This window comes from Paramisgurnus dabryanus, chromosome 8 (genome assembly GCF_030506205.2).
Source record: "Paramisgurnus dabryanus chromosome 8, PD_genome_1.1, whole genome shotgun sequence".
Lineage (NCBI taxonomy): Eukaryota > Metazoa > Chordata > Actinopteri > Cypriniformes > Cobitidae > Paramisgurnus > Paramisgurnus dabryanus.
Genome location: NC_133344.1, coordinates 32,696,051 through 32,708,985, shown reverse-complemented (window position 1 = coordinate 32,708,985; position 12,935 = coordinate 32,696,051). Strand labels below are relative to the sequence as shown.

At 35.3% G+C, this 12,935-nt stretch overlaps 1 protein-coding gene across 2 annotated transcripts in view; it reads left to right on the top strand.

Annotated features, from left to right (window-relative positions):
* npas1 (neuronal PAS domain protein 1) overlaps nucleotides 1–12,935 on the top strand; it is a 49,135-nt gene that overhangs the window by 26,365 nt on the left and 9,835 nt on the right. For both annotated transcript variants that reach the window (XM_065281578.1, XM_065281579.1), the window contains exons 4-5: nucleotides 3,730–3,797; nucleotides 6,793–6,882. In XM_065281578.1, the coding sequence (XP_065137650.1) occupies nucleotides 3,730–3,797; nucleotides 6,793–6,882 (158 nt within the window). The remainder of the gene's footprint in view (nucleotides 1–3,729; nucleotides 3,798–6,792; nucleotides 6,883–12,935) is intronic.

Sequence of the window (12,935 nt, the reverse complement as noted above, 5' to 3'; positions counted from 1 at the left end):
TACTTGACTCGACAACCCAGCATAGCTTAAACACAATAGTTGAGTTTGTCAATATTTTAGGGGTTTGGACTTAATTAGCATTAATTTATAAAGGTATAAAATGTATGTTGATAGCTGGATGCATTTGCTGCATAATTTAATTTGCTGCAAAATTGTATTGAGTATAATTTGACACATTGTAGAGTCGGTCTCTTCTTAAACTCTCTTGAGTAAACACGTGTGAGATTTGTTTATCAGAAAAATGCATCTAAAAAGCAGGAGACAAAAAGTTTCCTTGTAATCTCATTGCTGTCTGGGAGAAGAAATTGGTATTTAAAAAGAAAAGATTTTGTCTTTTTTCCATGGGGGAAGCTCATTCATTTTCCAAATGAGATTAAAGACCCTAATATCTTGCATCAGGGTCCCCTCAGTCAATATAAAGGCAGGGCAAACCCCCCCATTTCCTTACAATTTAAATTTTATAAAAATGCGGTCTACAATAACGTACCGTATTGGTGTATTTCTATAACGTGTTACTGTATGATCATTAATTGATGTTCAGTGTTGCATAGCTGAACTTTAGTTTTGGTTTCGGCTTTATTTTAACTCACATTAAAATTTATTTTACAAAAAAATATATAAGGTGAAACTATTAACTCTTTCACCGCCATTGACGAGATATCTCGTCAATTAAGAGAAAACGCTTCCCCGCCAATGACAAGATTTTCCGTCTTTCCGCAATACTGCTATTATCCACCAGGTGGCAACTTTTTAAACCCGCAAGTATTGCCCTATGGCAAGCGGCTGCATGTCTGTGTCTGTTTTAAAGATCGCTCTGAATGGGATCTCTATGAAAAGTCCGTCACAAAAATGGAATTATCTCTGCTTTTTGCTCAAAATGTGGTGTTTTTGCAGAAACCTACCCATATTCAAAAGCTGATTACAAAAGAACCACTGAAGGTAGGATGAAACGGTTTTTTTTTGCTTGAAAGCAGAGGGTCTGTTCTTTCATTTGGTATATTGTATGTTTATATATTTAAAGAAGAACGTTTTCTGGAAGGCATTAAACTTTGGTGAAAATCATGAAAAACGCTGGCGGTGGCTGGCAACTTTAAAAAAAAACGCTGGCGCTGAAAGAGTTAAGGTGATGAAACAATATATGCTTGTATATATGCCCCTGTTGAAGACCTAAATAGTTAGAAAGAATTCACTACTAATGCTCGATATGCTTTTACTAATAGATCCTGTTTACCCTAAGGCTGAGAAACAACGTCATTATTCTCCCCGTCCACCCTATTGGGTCGGGTTCGACTTCGCATTAGCCTCTACTGTTGCAGCTGACTTTGGGAAACGAGGGCCGGCCATTGTCCATCCATCAGGTGGTGTGGCTGTCAGCCCTGCCCTATAGCTGGACTGCATCACTCAAAGTCTGTGGGAAGACCCTCAGTGTTCGGGTGGGGGGATGCTTAACTATTCAATCGCCAACGTGCATGTGACCCCTAAAGACGAACAAGCAGCGCTCTGTGTACTATCCCAACCTCACACACACACTCTTACACAGTAGTGATCCTGGTTGCTGCGCCAAACCCCCTTTTCAGGCCTCTGAATGTGGCAGACTCATTGATATTCCTGTGACGGGACCCCATTCTTATATCTCCACTGCATTTTGGGGTGTGTGACCAGGGACACATTTCTGTAATGTGTTTGTTTATGTGTGATTTGTCCAAATGTTGTTCCAGAAATGAAAATTCCTTCATCGTTGGTTGAAAATTGTACAATTTTCTTTCCTCTGTTTAACACATAAATAGAATTTTGAAAAATGTTCATGTTGCTCTTACAATCAATCAAACATTGTGCAGAGGACGTCACATATGCCAAAAAAGCTACAAACGCATTTAAAGCTATAAAAAGAATAGCATATGATAGCAATTTGCACAATAAATAAGGAATGATATTTAAGTAGTAAAGTCAGTGGTACTCAAACTTTTTGCAGTGCGCTCCCCCAAATAAAAATCTTGACAATGCAAAAATCTCAAACTTAGAATTTAAATTAAGCAAAACATTAAATTATGCAATGTAGAGCAGTTGGTTAGTAGCGTTATTTTTCTGAGGTATAATTACACAGAATTTATGATTCATTCATGTATTTTAAAATGTAAAAAACTGGGTCCCCCTTAGACCATCTCCCGTCTCCTAGTTTGAGATCAACTGGCGTATGTGCATCGCAATGTGTAGTTCATCAGTTGACCATGGGAAAGCAGCTTTCTGCTGTTCTCAAACTTTTTTTTAAGGAGACAGCTAATGCCAAGAAATTCATTTGCATCTCCAGTCCAACCTTTTTCCATCATGCAGTTATTTTGGTACCTGCATTGTAATCATGCATTGTGGAAACGAATGATGTCATCATGCGCAAGGTTACTTTACTTACTGGACGAGTCCGCACCCGAGTGCCAGCTTTTACATTCACTTGAAACGAGCACGGTAAACAAACTTAGATCTCCTCGTACAGGTAGCATTGGGTTCGGTATCCCAGTGCACTCCGGGTCTGTTAAAAATTCACATTATCAATAACACGAACCCTTCCCCGTTTCATACTATACTGTCAGTGTGAAAGCCACCTAACTTAACAAATTAAGCTAAACTATTTCAACTTCCTTCAAATGTTATGTTATTTAATAAAACTTTTTTTGTTTTGAAGTTTTGCAGCATTTTTACGGTGTACGTTGACTTTGTTAAAGTCCAATATATTGTAATCGATTGACAATTACAGTTTATGACCTGATTAAATGTTTTATTTAGATTTTTAGCTTAACAGTCCTATTAACTTCTATTTTGTGGAAAATAGCGTCCAGTGTATTCTACAAACCGTCTCCATTTGTGTTTCACGGAAATGCATGGTTATATTCTGACTGAAACAGTTAAAGGCTCCGTGAAGTGAGCTCACCGTCTGGTCGCTGTATTCTCCACTCAAAACAGTTATTGATTTTCACAACCATCAGAGCGACATGCGCACACTCGCATACACAGACAACCTGCTGTGTGTGCAGGGAATTTCAACTGGGCTTCCACTGTGTAAGATCAGAGCGAGGCATGTTTGAAATGCACCACGATTGTCATTTTGTGCGATTTGTAAATGTGTTTGTTTTGTGATGACAGGCGGCCCAGGTTGCTATTGTGTGGTGTTAGTAAATTAGCATGTGTGTGTACGGCTGTCACCAGCCCAGTAAACAGCAGTGGCTTATCTAAAAACCAGTAAGGAAAAGGGGAGAGTGTTTTGAAAGCTGTTTAATCCTATTTACACAAGTTTTTTCTATTATGAATACTAGTGTAATACTAGTGTGACTTTGCCATTAAAATGGTTGCAAGACGCTTTGACAATATTATAGTTTATCTTATTTATTATTTTGTTTTGTCTAAAATCTAAGTTTATGGAAGTTATATTAAGTTTAATTTAATTCACTGTTTACATTTGTTGCAAAAGTGGCATTTTTGCAAAATGTAATATTAATAATAGTTAAGAATTACATTTGAAACTGATTTGAATGTTTAATAGATCCGTTGTTTTAAGTTGTTGTGTGTTTTATGTAGGAATAAATATTTATTATGTATTAAATTGTATTTAAAATTTTAATTATACATCATTTCAATAAAAATCTCCTAAAATCTCATATTAAATGATTTTTTTTATTTTAAGTGTTTTTTAACTCATGTGACTGCTTTCTCATAATGTCCATGACTTTTTATTTGTAGTGCGAAGAACAAGTCATTCATTGGCCACTGATATCTTTGAGCATCACCTGGGAGCTCATCTTCTACAGGTACAAACTCTTGCATTATTTATTTATACAGATGTGCAAATTAAGCTTTTAATGAGAAAAATAAATTTTTTTATATTAAACACAAAAAAAAATGGTGCTAAATAAATCACTAAAGGTGGTTCACTGGCTCGTAATTATAAGGGAACCACTTTAAGTGCTATAAATATAGTGATGCTATTGTCATGCTATGCTTATGGTTCTATATGGCTATAAAGAACTTAAATTGGTTCGCCTATGATTATGAACCATAGTATTATTTTTTTTAAGTGTAATGTAGTACTGTGACTGTTACATTATGTCCTCAAAATTATGTGACACTTAATTCACTCTTGTAAATAAACTTACTGTAAATAAATAGGCTACTGTAAATCTTTAAAAAGGATAAAGGGCAAATGCATTGTAATGAGAAGGTTACCTTGAGAAAACTGTTAAATGTTCAGAGAGCAAGGGTGCTGATAAAACTCATATGAACACTTATGATTCTTTGTGTGGTACTCTGTCAGTAATAACTAGATAATTGCTCTCTATTTCCACCATTGCGTCCACTCTCATTTGCATAGTGAACTTGTCACTTGCATAAATTACCATTGCCACAACATCAATCAAAAGTGGCCACTTTGCTTCTTACTCGTCCCTGTGTGTTATTACAATTAATATGATTCTTTAAAGCAGTTCTTTAATGTGATGGCTACTGTATATGAAATCATACACACGCTTATGACTGCTGTCCTGGTGTACAACAATTTATTTTAACCAGCATGAGCCTGAATACATTTCTACTTGATGATAAATAATGAGGGATATAAAACAGACCAAATGGACCACACATTTAGTTTCTAAATGTTTGGGTTTTCATTTTTGTATTTTTCTTAGTGAGCAGTGAAGTGTGGTTTTAGTGCTCAGGTTGGATATATTTTTTAGTCGTAACTACATTTGAAGTGTTACACGTGTGAAGGAGCACAATAAAATTACAAGTCTTGAGTTGCATTGCCCACACTAAAATCTCATTGATCCAAAATCCAACACACTGCGCATAATAATGTGTATAATAACTGTATTTTAAAGTCAACATGAAAAGGCCAATTTTACTCAAGTGATGTTATGTGTGAACGGGATATTCAACAAGTAAAAGAAATGAAAAAGGTCAAATGTTTTCGGTAATACTCTACAATAAGGTTGTGCCTGTTAACGTTAGTAAATGCATTTATTAATGTTAATACAATTGTTATTGTAAGTTCAATGTGCATTACTAATTTTAACAATTACAGTGTTTGACTTTCCCAATGTGGTAGCACTTTACTTGAAGAAGTGTTCATAAGACTGATATGACACCTTTATAATCATAACATGACACGTGTCATGAACATGAAGGAGATTTTATGCACATTTATGACAACTGTCATTAAGTGTCATTTCTTCAAATATGTCATTTTTAATGTGAAGATGACATTGTTTGAAATGTCTTTGTTATGACAACTTGACATAAACCAATCAACATAACTTGTCATAAATGTCATAAACATGACATAGCAGAATAATTATTAAACTTAAGAAACTACCTAGCTTTATCGGTTGACATTTATGTTAAACTGTCATTTTAATGTCATTAAGTGTTAATACTCTGTCAAATAGTTTTATAGCAGCATTATGAATATTTTTCTTGACCTCAACTACAGAGCTACAAATCGAACTTGTCATTAAAATGTCAACAAGTGTTAATACTCTGTCAAATAATTTAAATACCTTAACATAATGCAACAGACACGTCAAAAGATTTAACTTAACTTTATTTATATACACAATACATGAAAAAACTGACAACTAACAGAATTTGTTCTTCCTCACGCAGGGGATTATGAAATTTTCTTACATAAAATAAAAAACTAACAAAACATTAAATTGAATTAAATTAATTTAATATAATTAACTGTTTTTGCACAATATGTTTTTTACACAAACTGTTTTTGAGGGATATGGACCCAACACTGTATGGCTTAACTCATTATTGTACTGTTTTCGTTTAATTTTAGGTAAATCGGTCTCCAGATGCAATAAAACATAATTTTATAAAAAAAAAAATTATTATTATTGTTATTATTATTATTGGATGATAGATTTTATTCCTCTAACACCTGAAGGAAAGCTTAAAAAAACATTATGAACTGAAAAATATTCATGCCACTGTTATAAAACTATTTGACAAGTATTAACACTTAATGAGATTTTAATGACAAATTATATTTGTACCACTGTAGTTGAGGTCAAGAAAAATATTCATGACGCTGTTATAAAACTATTTGATAGAGTATTAACACTTAATGGCATTTTAATGACAAATTCAATTTTTATCACTGGTAATATTTATTATTATTTAATATTTATATATTTTAATATTTATGTTATATTTTCTTGGTAATTTCAAGTAGTCATGACAAGTTATGATGTATTGGTTTATGTCAAGTTGTCATAACAAATGTCAAACAATGTCATCTTTGCATTAAAAATGACATAACTGAACAAATGAAACTTAATGACCGTTGTCATAAACGTGCATATAATCTCCTTCATGTTCATGACACGTGTCATGATTATGAAGGTGTTGTGTCAGTCTTATGAACACTCCTTTAAGTAAAGTGTTACCAAAAAGGTATTAGTAAATGTTGACATTAACATGAACTAAGATGAATAAGTACTGTAGAAGTATTGCTCATTGTTTGTTCATGTTAGCTAATGCATTAACTAATGTTAACAAATACAACCTTACTTTAAAGTGAAACCACATTTTCTATATGGAATCGAGTGGGTCACGAAAGTGGAAAGTATTCAGCAAGTGGTTGGAAAGAAGAAAATAATGTTTTATTATGATTGACTGTGTGAAACAACATTTTTGCTATCAATGAAAAAATTGATGTTACACAGTGTGATCCACCTGACTTCTATAATAAAGATTTTTTCAGTCTGTGTGTTTTAGCCAGGTATGTCTTTCTCTTTGCAGTCTCTGGATGGATTTGTGTTTGTGGTCAGTCAAGAAGGCAGATTCCTTTATATTTCAGAGACTGTGTCCATCTATCTTGGTCTTTCACAGGTGAGAAGAAAACACATGCTACATATGAATAATTACACACAGTGTGCCCATGGAACATTAAACATTTAAAGTTGTTCTGTGGTGTGACAAATGAAGTTTTAAAAGTACTGTACATTTTATAATTTAGATAAACATCTATGAAGACCATTAAAGGGGACATATCATGAAAATTTGACTTTTCCATGTATAAGTGCTATAATTGGGTCCCAAGTGCTTCTATCAACCTCAAAAATGTGAAAAAGATCAACACAGTAACTTAGTTTTGGTAACCATTCTCTGCAAGCATGTGAAAAAATAGATCATTGAAGGCTCTCCTTGTGATGTCAGAAGGGGATAATACCGCCTCTTAATCGGCACTATCCAACCACGACAATGCCATTTAATGCAGAGATCAGCTCATTTGCTTTTTAAAAGGGCCAAAACGGCACATTTTTACTCACATCTATAAAGTGTCAATTTAAACATGATATAATAAATTATCTATATGATATTTTGAGCTAGAACTTCACATAACTACTTTGGAGACACCAAAGATTTATTTTACAAATGTTTAAAATGAGGCTCCCCCAGAATTTAGACTCTCCAAAGACTTGGACTATCTTAAACTTTACACGTTGTTTTAGATGCAGTTTAAAGTATAGTAACTTCCCAAAAGTATTTCATGTCACATTCCCATATAAATGTATGCTTCATATTTATATACGAATGCAAAAAAGAATTAAAGAGCGTATAAACAAGGTATGTTAAAATTTCCCTGTGTCCCTGTGCTCATTTCTCTTTTGTCTCTTGAGCCCGGCGCCTCTCCAGGTGCTTTTCTCCGGGTTGATTGCCTGTGGCCTCTTGTACAGGGGAATGTTAAGTCCTGCCATTTCACCTAGATGCATAAATAATAACAGTAATTACTCGCACAGCAATCAAAGCGTCGCTCCAGCGAGCCGGGGTCTGTCTCGGGAACAAATCGATAGACATCTTAAAAGCCACATTGATTGTGTGTCAAAAAAAGAATACACACACACACACAAACACACTCTCAGACACGTTCGGGGGCAGATTGTGAGTTTAGGAGGGAAAATAGATGCGAATGGGATTGGTTGGTTGGTTAAGGAAAAGAAGGGTTGTTCTCAGATAGTGGTATTGAGCACAACAGTGACCACTTGTTATGGATTTTAAAAAAGGTCAAATTTTAAGCTTTATACCAAACAACAAACTCCACAATGAATCACAACAACACAAACATTGGTTTAAAGCTATTAAATATCTGAGAAATTACAGTATGGTGTGTTTAAATTCTATTATGAAATATGCATCAGTGAAACACTGCTGTGACATAATTTAATATAAAAATATGTTTGATCTAGTATTTTTTAAGCATAAACTTTTAGAAAGAATGTGTTAATTTTTTACACATCTTTTTGTGTTAAGTTTTTAACACATTATTTGTAATTTTAACTCATATTGTGTTGATTTTGTGTTGAAATAAAACACAAGTTGTTTTAAAAGTAGCACAAAATGTGTTGTTTCAATAATAACACAAAGATGGGTGGATTCTGGGACAACGCATTTAGTGTGTTGTCCCAGAATCAACACTAATGTGTTGTTTTTAACACATCCATTGTAAGAGTGTACAGTACATTTTTGGAATGATGCAATATATAACATAAAAGTACGGAAACGTTTTTCTTTTGCGTTTTTTAAACGTTTAACGCACTGATAGCAATGTTATCAAAACGATCCCGGTTCACACATATGATAGCGTAATGATGTAGTATAAATGGAAATGTTTATCCTTTGTGTTTTTGAAGTGTCCCATACAGGTGACAGCATTTTGTGGATCTACAAAAACACTATATTATGCATGTCAACGTCAAACATTGTCTTATACAGAAACCCCTGATATCGCTTTTCACAAATTTACGTTGTTTTTTTTTTTTGCTTACACAGAGACGACAGAACTGCTGTTTTCAAAAACCTGTGCCATTTTCAAAAGTTTGCATTGCCAGGCCCCCAAAATGCCATTGTCATGTATGCCAAATATAGCTAGTGTTGTCTAAACAGATCCTTTCTTACATCAATTGCAGTGCTTCATGGCAGGTGACAGTTGCTGTCGATGTTCCGGTGCAGCCAGATTTTTTATTTTTTCGTTTATCAGCATTTGACATGTAGGAAGATCCAGCATGATCTCTCTGTGTGGTATTTCATCAGAAATTGTGAAAATTGGACTTCATTCTTTAAGATCGATGTGGAAGTCCCTGATCTATGGTTTTTACAGAAGCACATAATATATCATCACTTAACAATCTCTGTGCTCATGTTAGATCTCTCTTTAAAGTCTTTACTCTCTATGGTCTGTAGCACTCTATTGAGAACATGATAAAGGAAGAGTTGTGTGTTCATTTAAGTTGTGTCATTGCTGGGGGCATCCTGCTGTTGTGCATTATGTTATTACAGAGATCAATCTGATTAATCTACAATGTCCCGGCCTTTACTGAAGAGAGCCAAACCAGCTGGACATCAAACCGAAACATAATTGATTCTCCATTATGAGCAGGAGCTATATTTTAAAAAAATACTTTATTTAGATTTTATTATTTAAAGTTATCTTTTAATTAAAAAAATAACTTTTCAAATCAAAAGTTTTTAATAAATTCATAAATTCACATTTAAATATTATATATAGACGGTTTCCGCAGCAACAACATAAACAAAAAGCTTTTGTGGACTAAACGCAACTCTCGGTAGACTTCTATATAGAATCAATATCAACAGAGTCCTTTTACAGAAGTTTATTTATGATAACAAGATAAATAAATGACAAGTAAAATAACCTCTGCTCATATATCATATCTAACGCAACATGATCTCACAGCAAGTCGTGTTATAGTCACAAAAATTTTTATTAATTTATTTGTCTCCATGGGACGAAATTCAGCTTTTTTGTGTCTTGAGCACGAATGTCTTTTTCGTGTCACTCAGCACGAATTTCTATAAATAGTTTTTGTGTCCATGACACGACTTTCTTTTTCGTGTCGTTTTTATGCCTTTTTTTTCTATTTTTAAAACATTGTTGCTTGGGGTTTGGGTTAGATTTGGGGTTTGGGATAGGATGTACTTTTATCCAACCCATGCGATTGCTTTGGTCGTTTGTCCATTTCTCCAAATACGACCAATAGATGCATTTACTAAATTAGCGCCTCTTCCAGCAGCAGCAGGTGAAACTTAATATATTAGGGGATAAAATGATATTTCGGGGTATGATTTTGCTATGATGACATGAACTGGATTAATTGCATTTTATTACACATTACACTATTCAGTCATTTACTGTAGGGCAAATAACATACCCATTTATTTATTATATGATATAAACACAGCATACAAAAACAGTCACAACTTTTTAAAAATATACTTAAAATATTCCAAGTGTACCGAGGTCAAACGATCGATTTATTTGAAGAAAAGATGCAAAAGTGATGACAATCCGATGTAAATATCAGATCCGGACGTACACTGATTCAAAAACTGCCGCCAGAAGAAGCGATGATACGTCATGTATGATTGTGAAACGGCATTGGCTCTCGTGTGTCTCGTGACCGATCGCATCATTACGTCAGCTAAGAATGTGAAGCGCTATTGGATCTTGTGAGCGACTATGTCATGCTGGTTTATGTTTGAATGAGATCTGACTGTGCGTTCTTCAAATAAAGTAATCGTATGGCTTCAGTTCGCAAGGTTTGCAGCGCCAATGGTTTGTAAAACTTTTATACTGTTTTATGCAATAAATACCTGACTGTACTTTTACTTGCGTGTTGTGGTTTATATGATTGAGAAGTGGTTGGGTTTAGGGTAAGGGTGAGGGTGGGGTTAGATGCCCCATAAAAATATATTAAAAACCATACATTTTTATGAAACCGTTTCTACATTTACAAATTCATTCAATTAAAGGTGTCTAATATGATGTATAATGCGAAAACCTTAAAACGTAACAACAGGTTGTAAAAGCTACTGCTGCTAGAGGACAAACTTCGTAATAAGGTGCTTGCACAAACGACCTATGAGCCTATGAGGTCTTTATATTTTGGAGGACAGTCTCACTTTTATGTATTGGTTTATACATGTTTTTCTTCCGTTTTTAAAACTATTCTTGTCTGGAGTTGGGGTTTCAGTTTGGATATCTAAAAATGTAACAGAAAGTGATAACCCCAACCCCAAGCGACAATGGTAAGAAAATAGGAGAAAACAATGAGAAAACAATACATAAAATGACATGAAAAAGAAAGTCATGCCATGGACATGAAATTTGTGCGATCATAAGATACGAAAAAGACATTCGTGCTCAAGGCACAAAAAAGCTGAATTTTTTTGCCATGGACACAAATAAATTAATACATTTTTTTGTGACTATAATACGACTTTCCATGAGATCATCAATTACACTGAGCTAATGTTACTAATGTTAGCTACAGTACAGGTCCTTGAATTCTTGCCTGGCTGCCAAACCTCTCCGCACACTTGTGATTCATGCTTGTTGTCTCCCCTTGTCTTTAGCAAACCAATTTTTTTATTTCCAACAAGGTATGAGATCAGTTTCGCCACTAGCCAGACTGGAAATTCACTGCAATGTCACGTGCGTTTATATCAGTGTCTATTTACACTAGCGTCCCTTGTTGGCAAACGCTATTTATGTATTTAGATATGCACCCACCAATGTCTGGTTGGACCACTGAAGTTTATAAAAGACGCACAAAACTCAACATCTTTAGTGGCATCTACAGTAGCGATATGTCTCGTAGAACACAATGTTGGATTTACTTTCATGCCTCCAAAACACTCTTTGTTCAATATCTTACCGAAAACACATTAAACCTTTTTGCAAATTCACAGGAGATCATCTTCTGGCCGTAAGAGAAAAAGACCAAAAACACAGATTGCTCGTCCCTGTGTAACTATGGAAAGTAGTTACATTGTGCCCCATCACTATTTGCACTTAGTGTAAATAGTATCTAGCACTACTGGCGCTAAGTGTAAATAGCTGCTGTCCATATACATTTCAACCTGTATGTGGGCTTCTGTGAGGTCAACACAAGAGAAATGAATACATTAACTGTAAACAATAGGATCCAGCTTGTTACCTTGAGTCAAAGGTCATAACACCATATCATATGCCCCTGTAGATGAACCCATCTACTTTCGTTAATCCTCATGACCTCTCAAAAGACAGTAGGGTTCCTTAGGCGGATTACACAAGGTCAGAAACCTTGAGAACGGAATGATATACCTGCTCGTCCTGAAAAACCAAAAGCTCCAGGCCTAGATGGAGGTCTGGGAGCTTAGCCTCTCATCCCCCCCACTGACCAAAGCCAAGCCATCAGGGAAATACAGAGGAGCGTATGGGGTGGGAAATTGATCCCTCAGGCCGATTAGTATTCAGACCCATCATCATGCCTCCTCCCCTCCTCTTCCTCTTCTTCCTCCTCGCTCGCTCCTCGCCCATCAGTCAGAAACACACTGAGAGAGTGTTGTGGACAACTGCCCGGACGCCTCATACATATTAAAGCCTAGCTATTATTTATATCGCTCTCTTTCTCTCTTCTTAACCCACTTACTGTACCAACAATCTTTTCTAACTTCTGTATCTCCATCTTTTCTTTCTGTGTGGTTCTAGGTTCATGTTGTCTGATGAATTTTTTATACCTCATAAGGTCTCATAACAGGGTCTCTCCAACAGGTTAAACATCCCTCTCCAAGGCATTATAGAGCAGATTAAGTTCCCCTATCTGGACCACCTGCCTGTTAGATTTACCTTTAATTTTATCTCTCAATTAGCCAACACGGGCTTAAAACCAGACTCTTCACGATTCATCCCTCAACTGATCCCCCATTACACAGCCCGGCTCTTTGCTCGCCCGCTCAGTCCCTTTTCTCTCTTTGCTCTTCCCGCTGTCTGCACCCGACCCACCTCACATACACACACACACACACACACACACACACACACACACACACACACACACACACACACACACACACACACACACACACATTAGTGTCCTTGA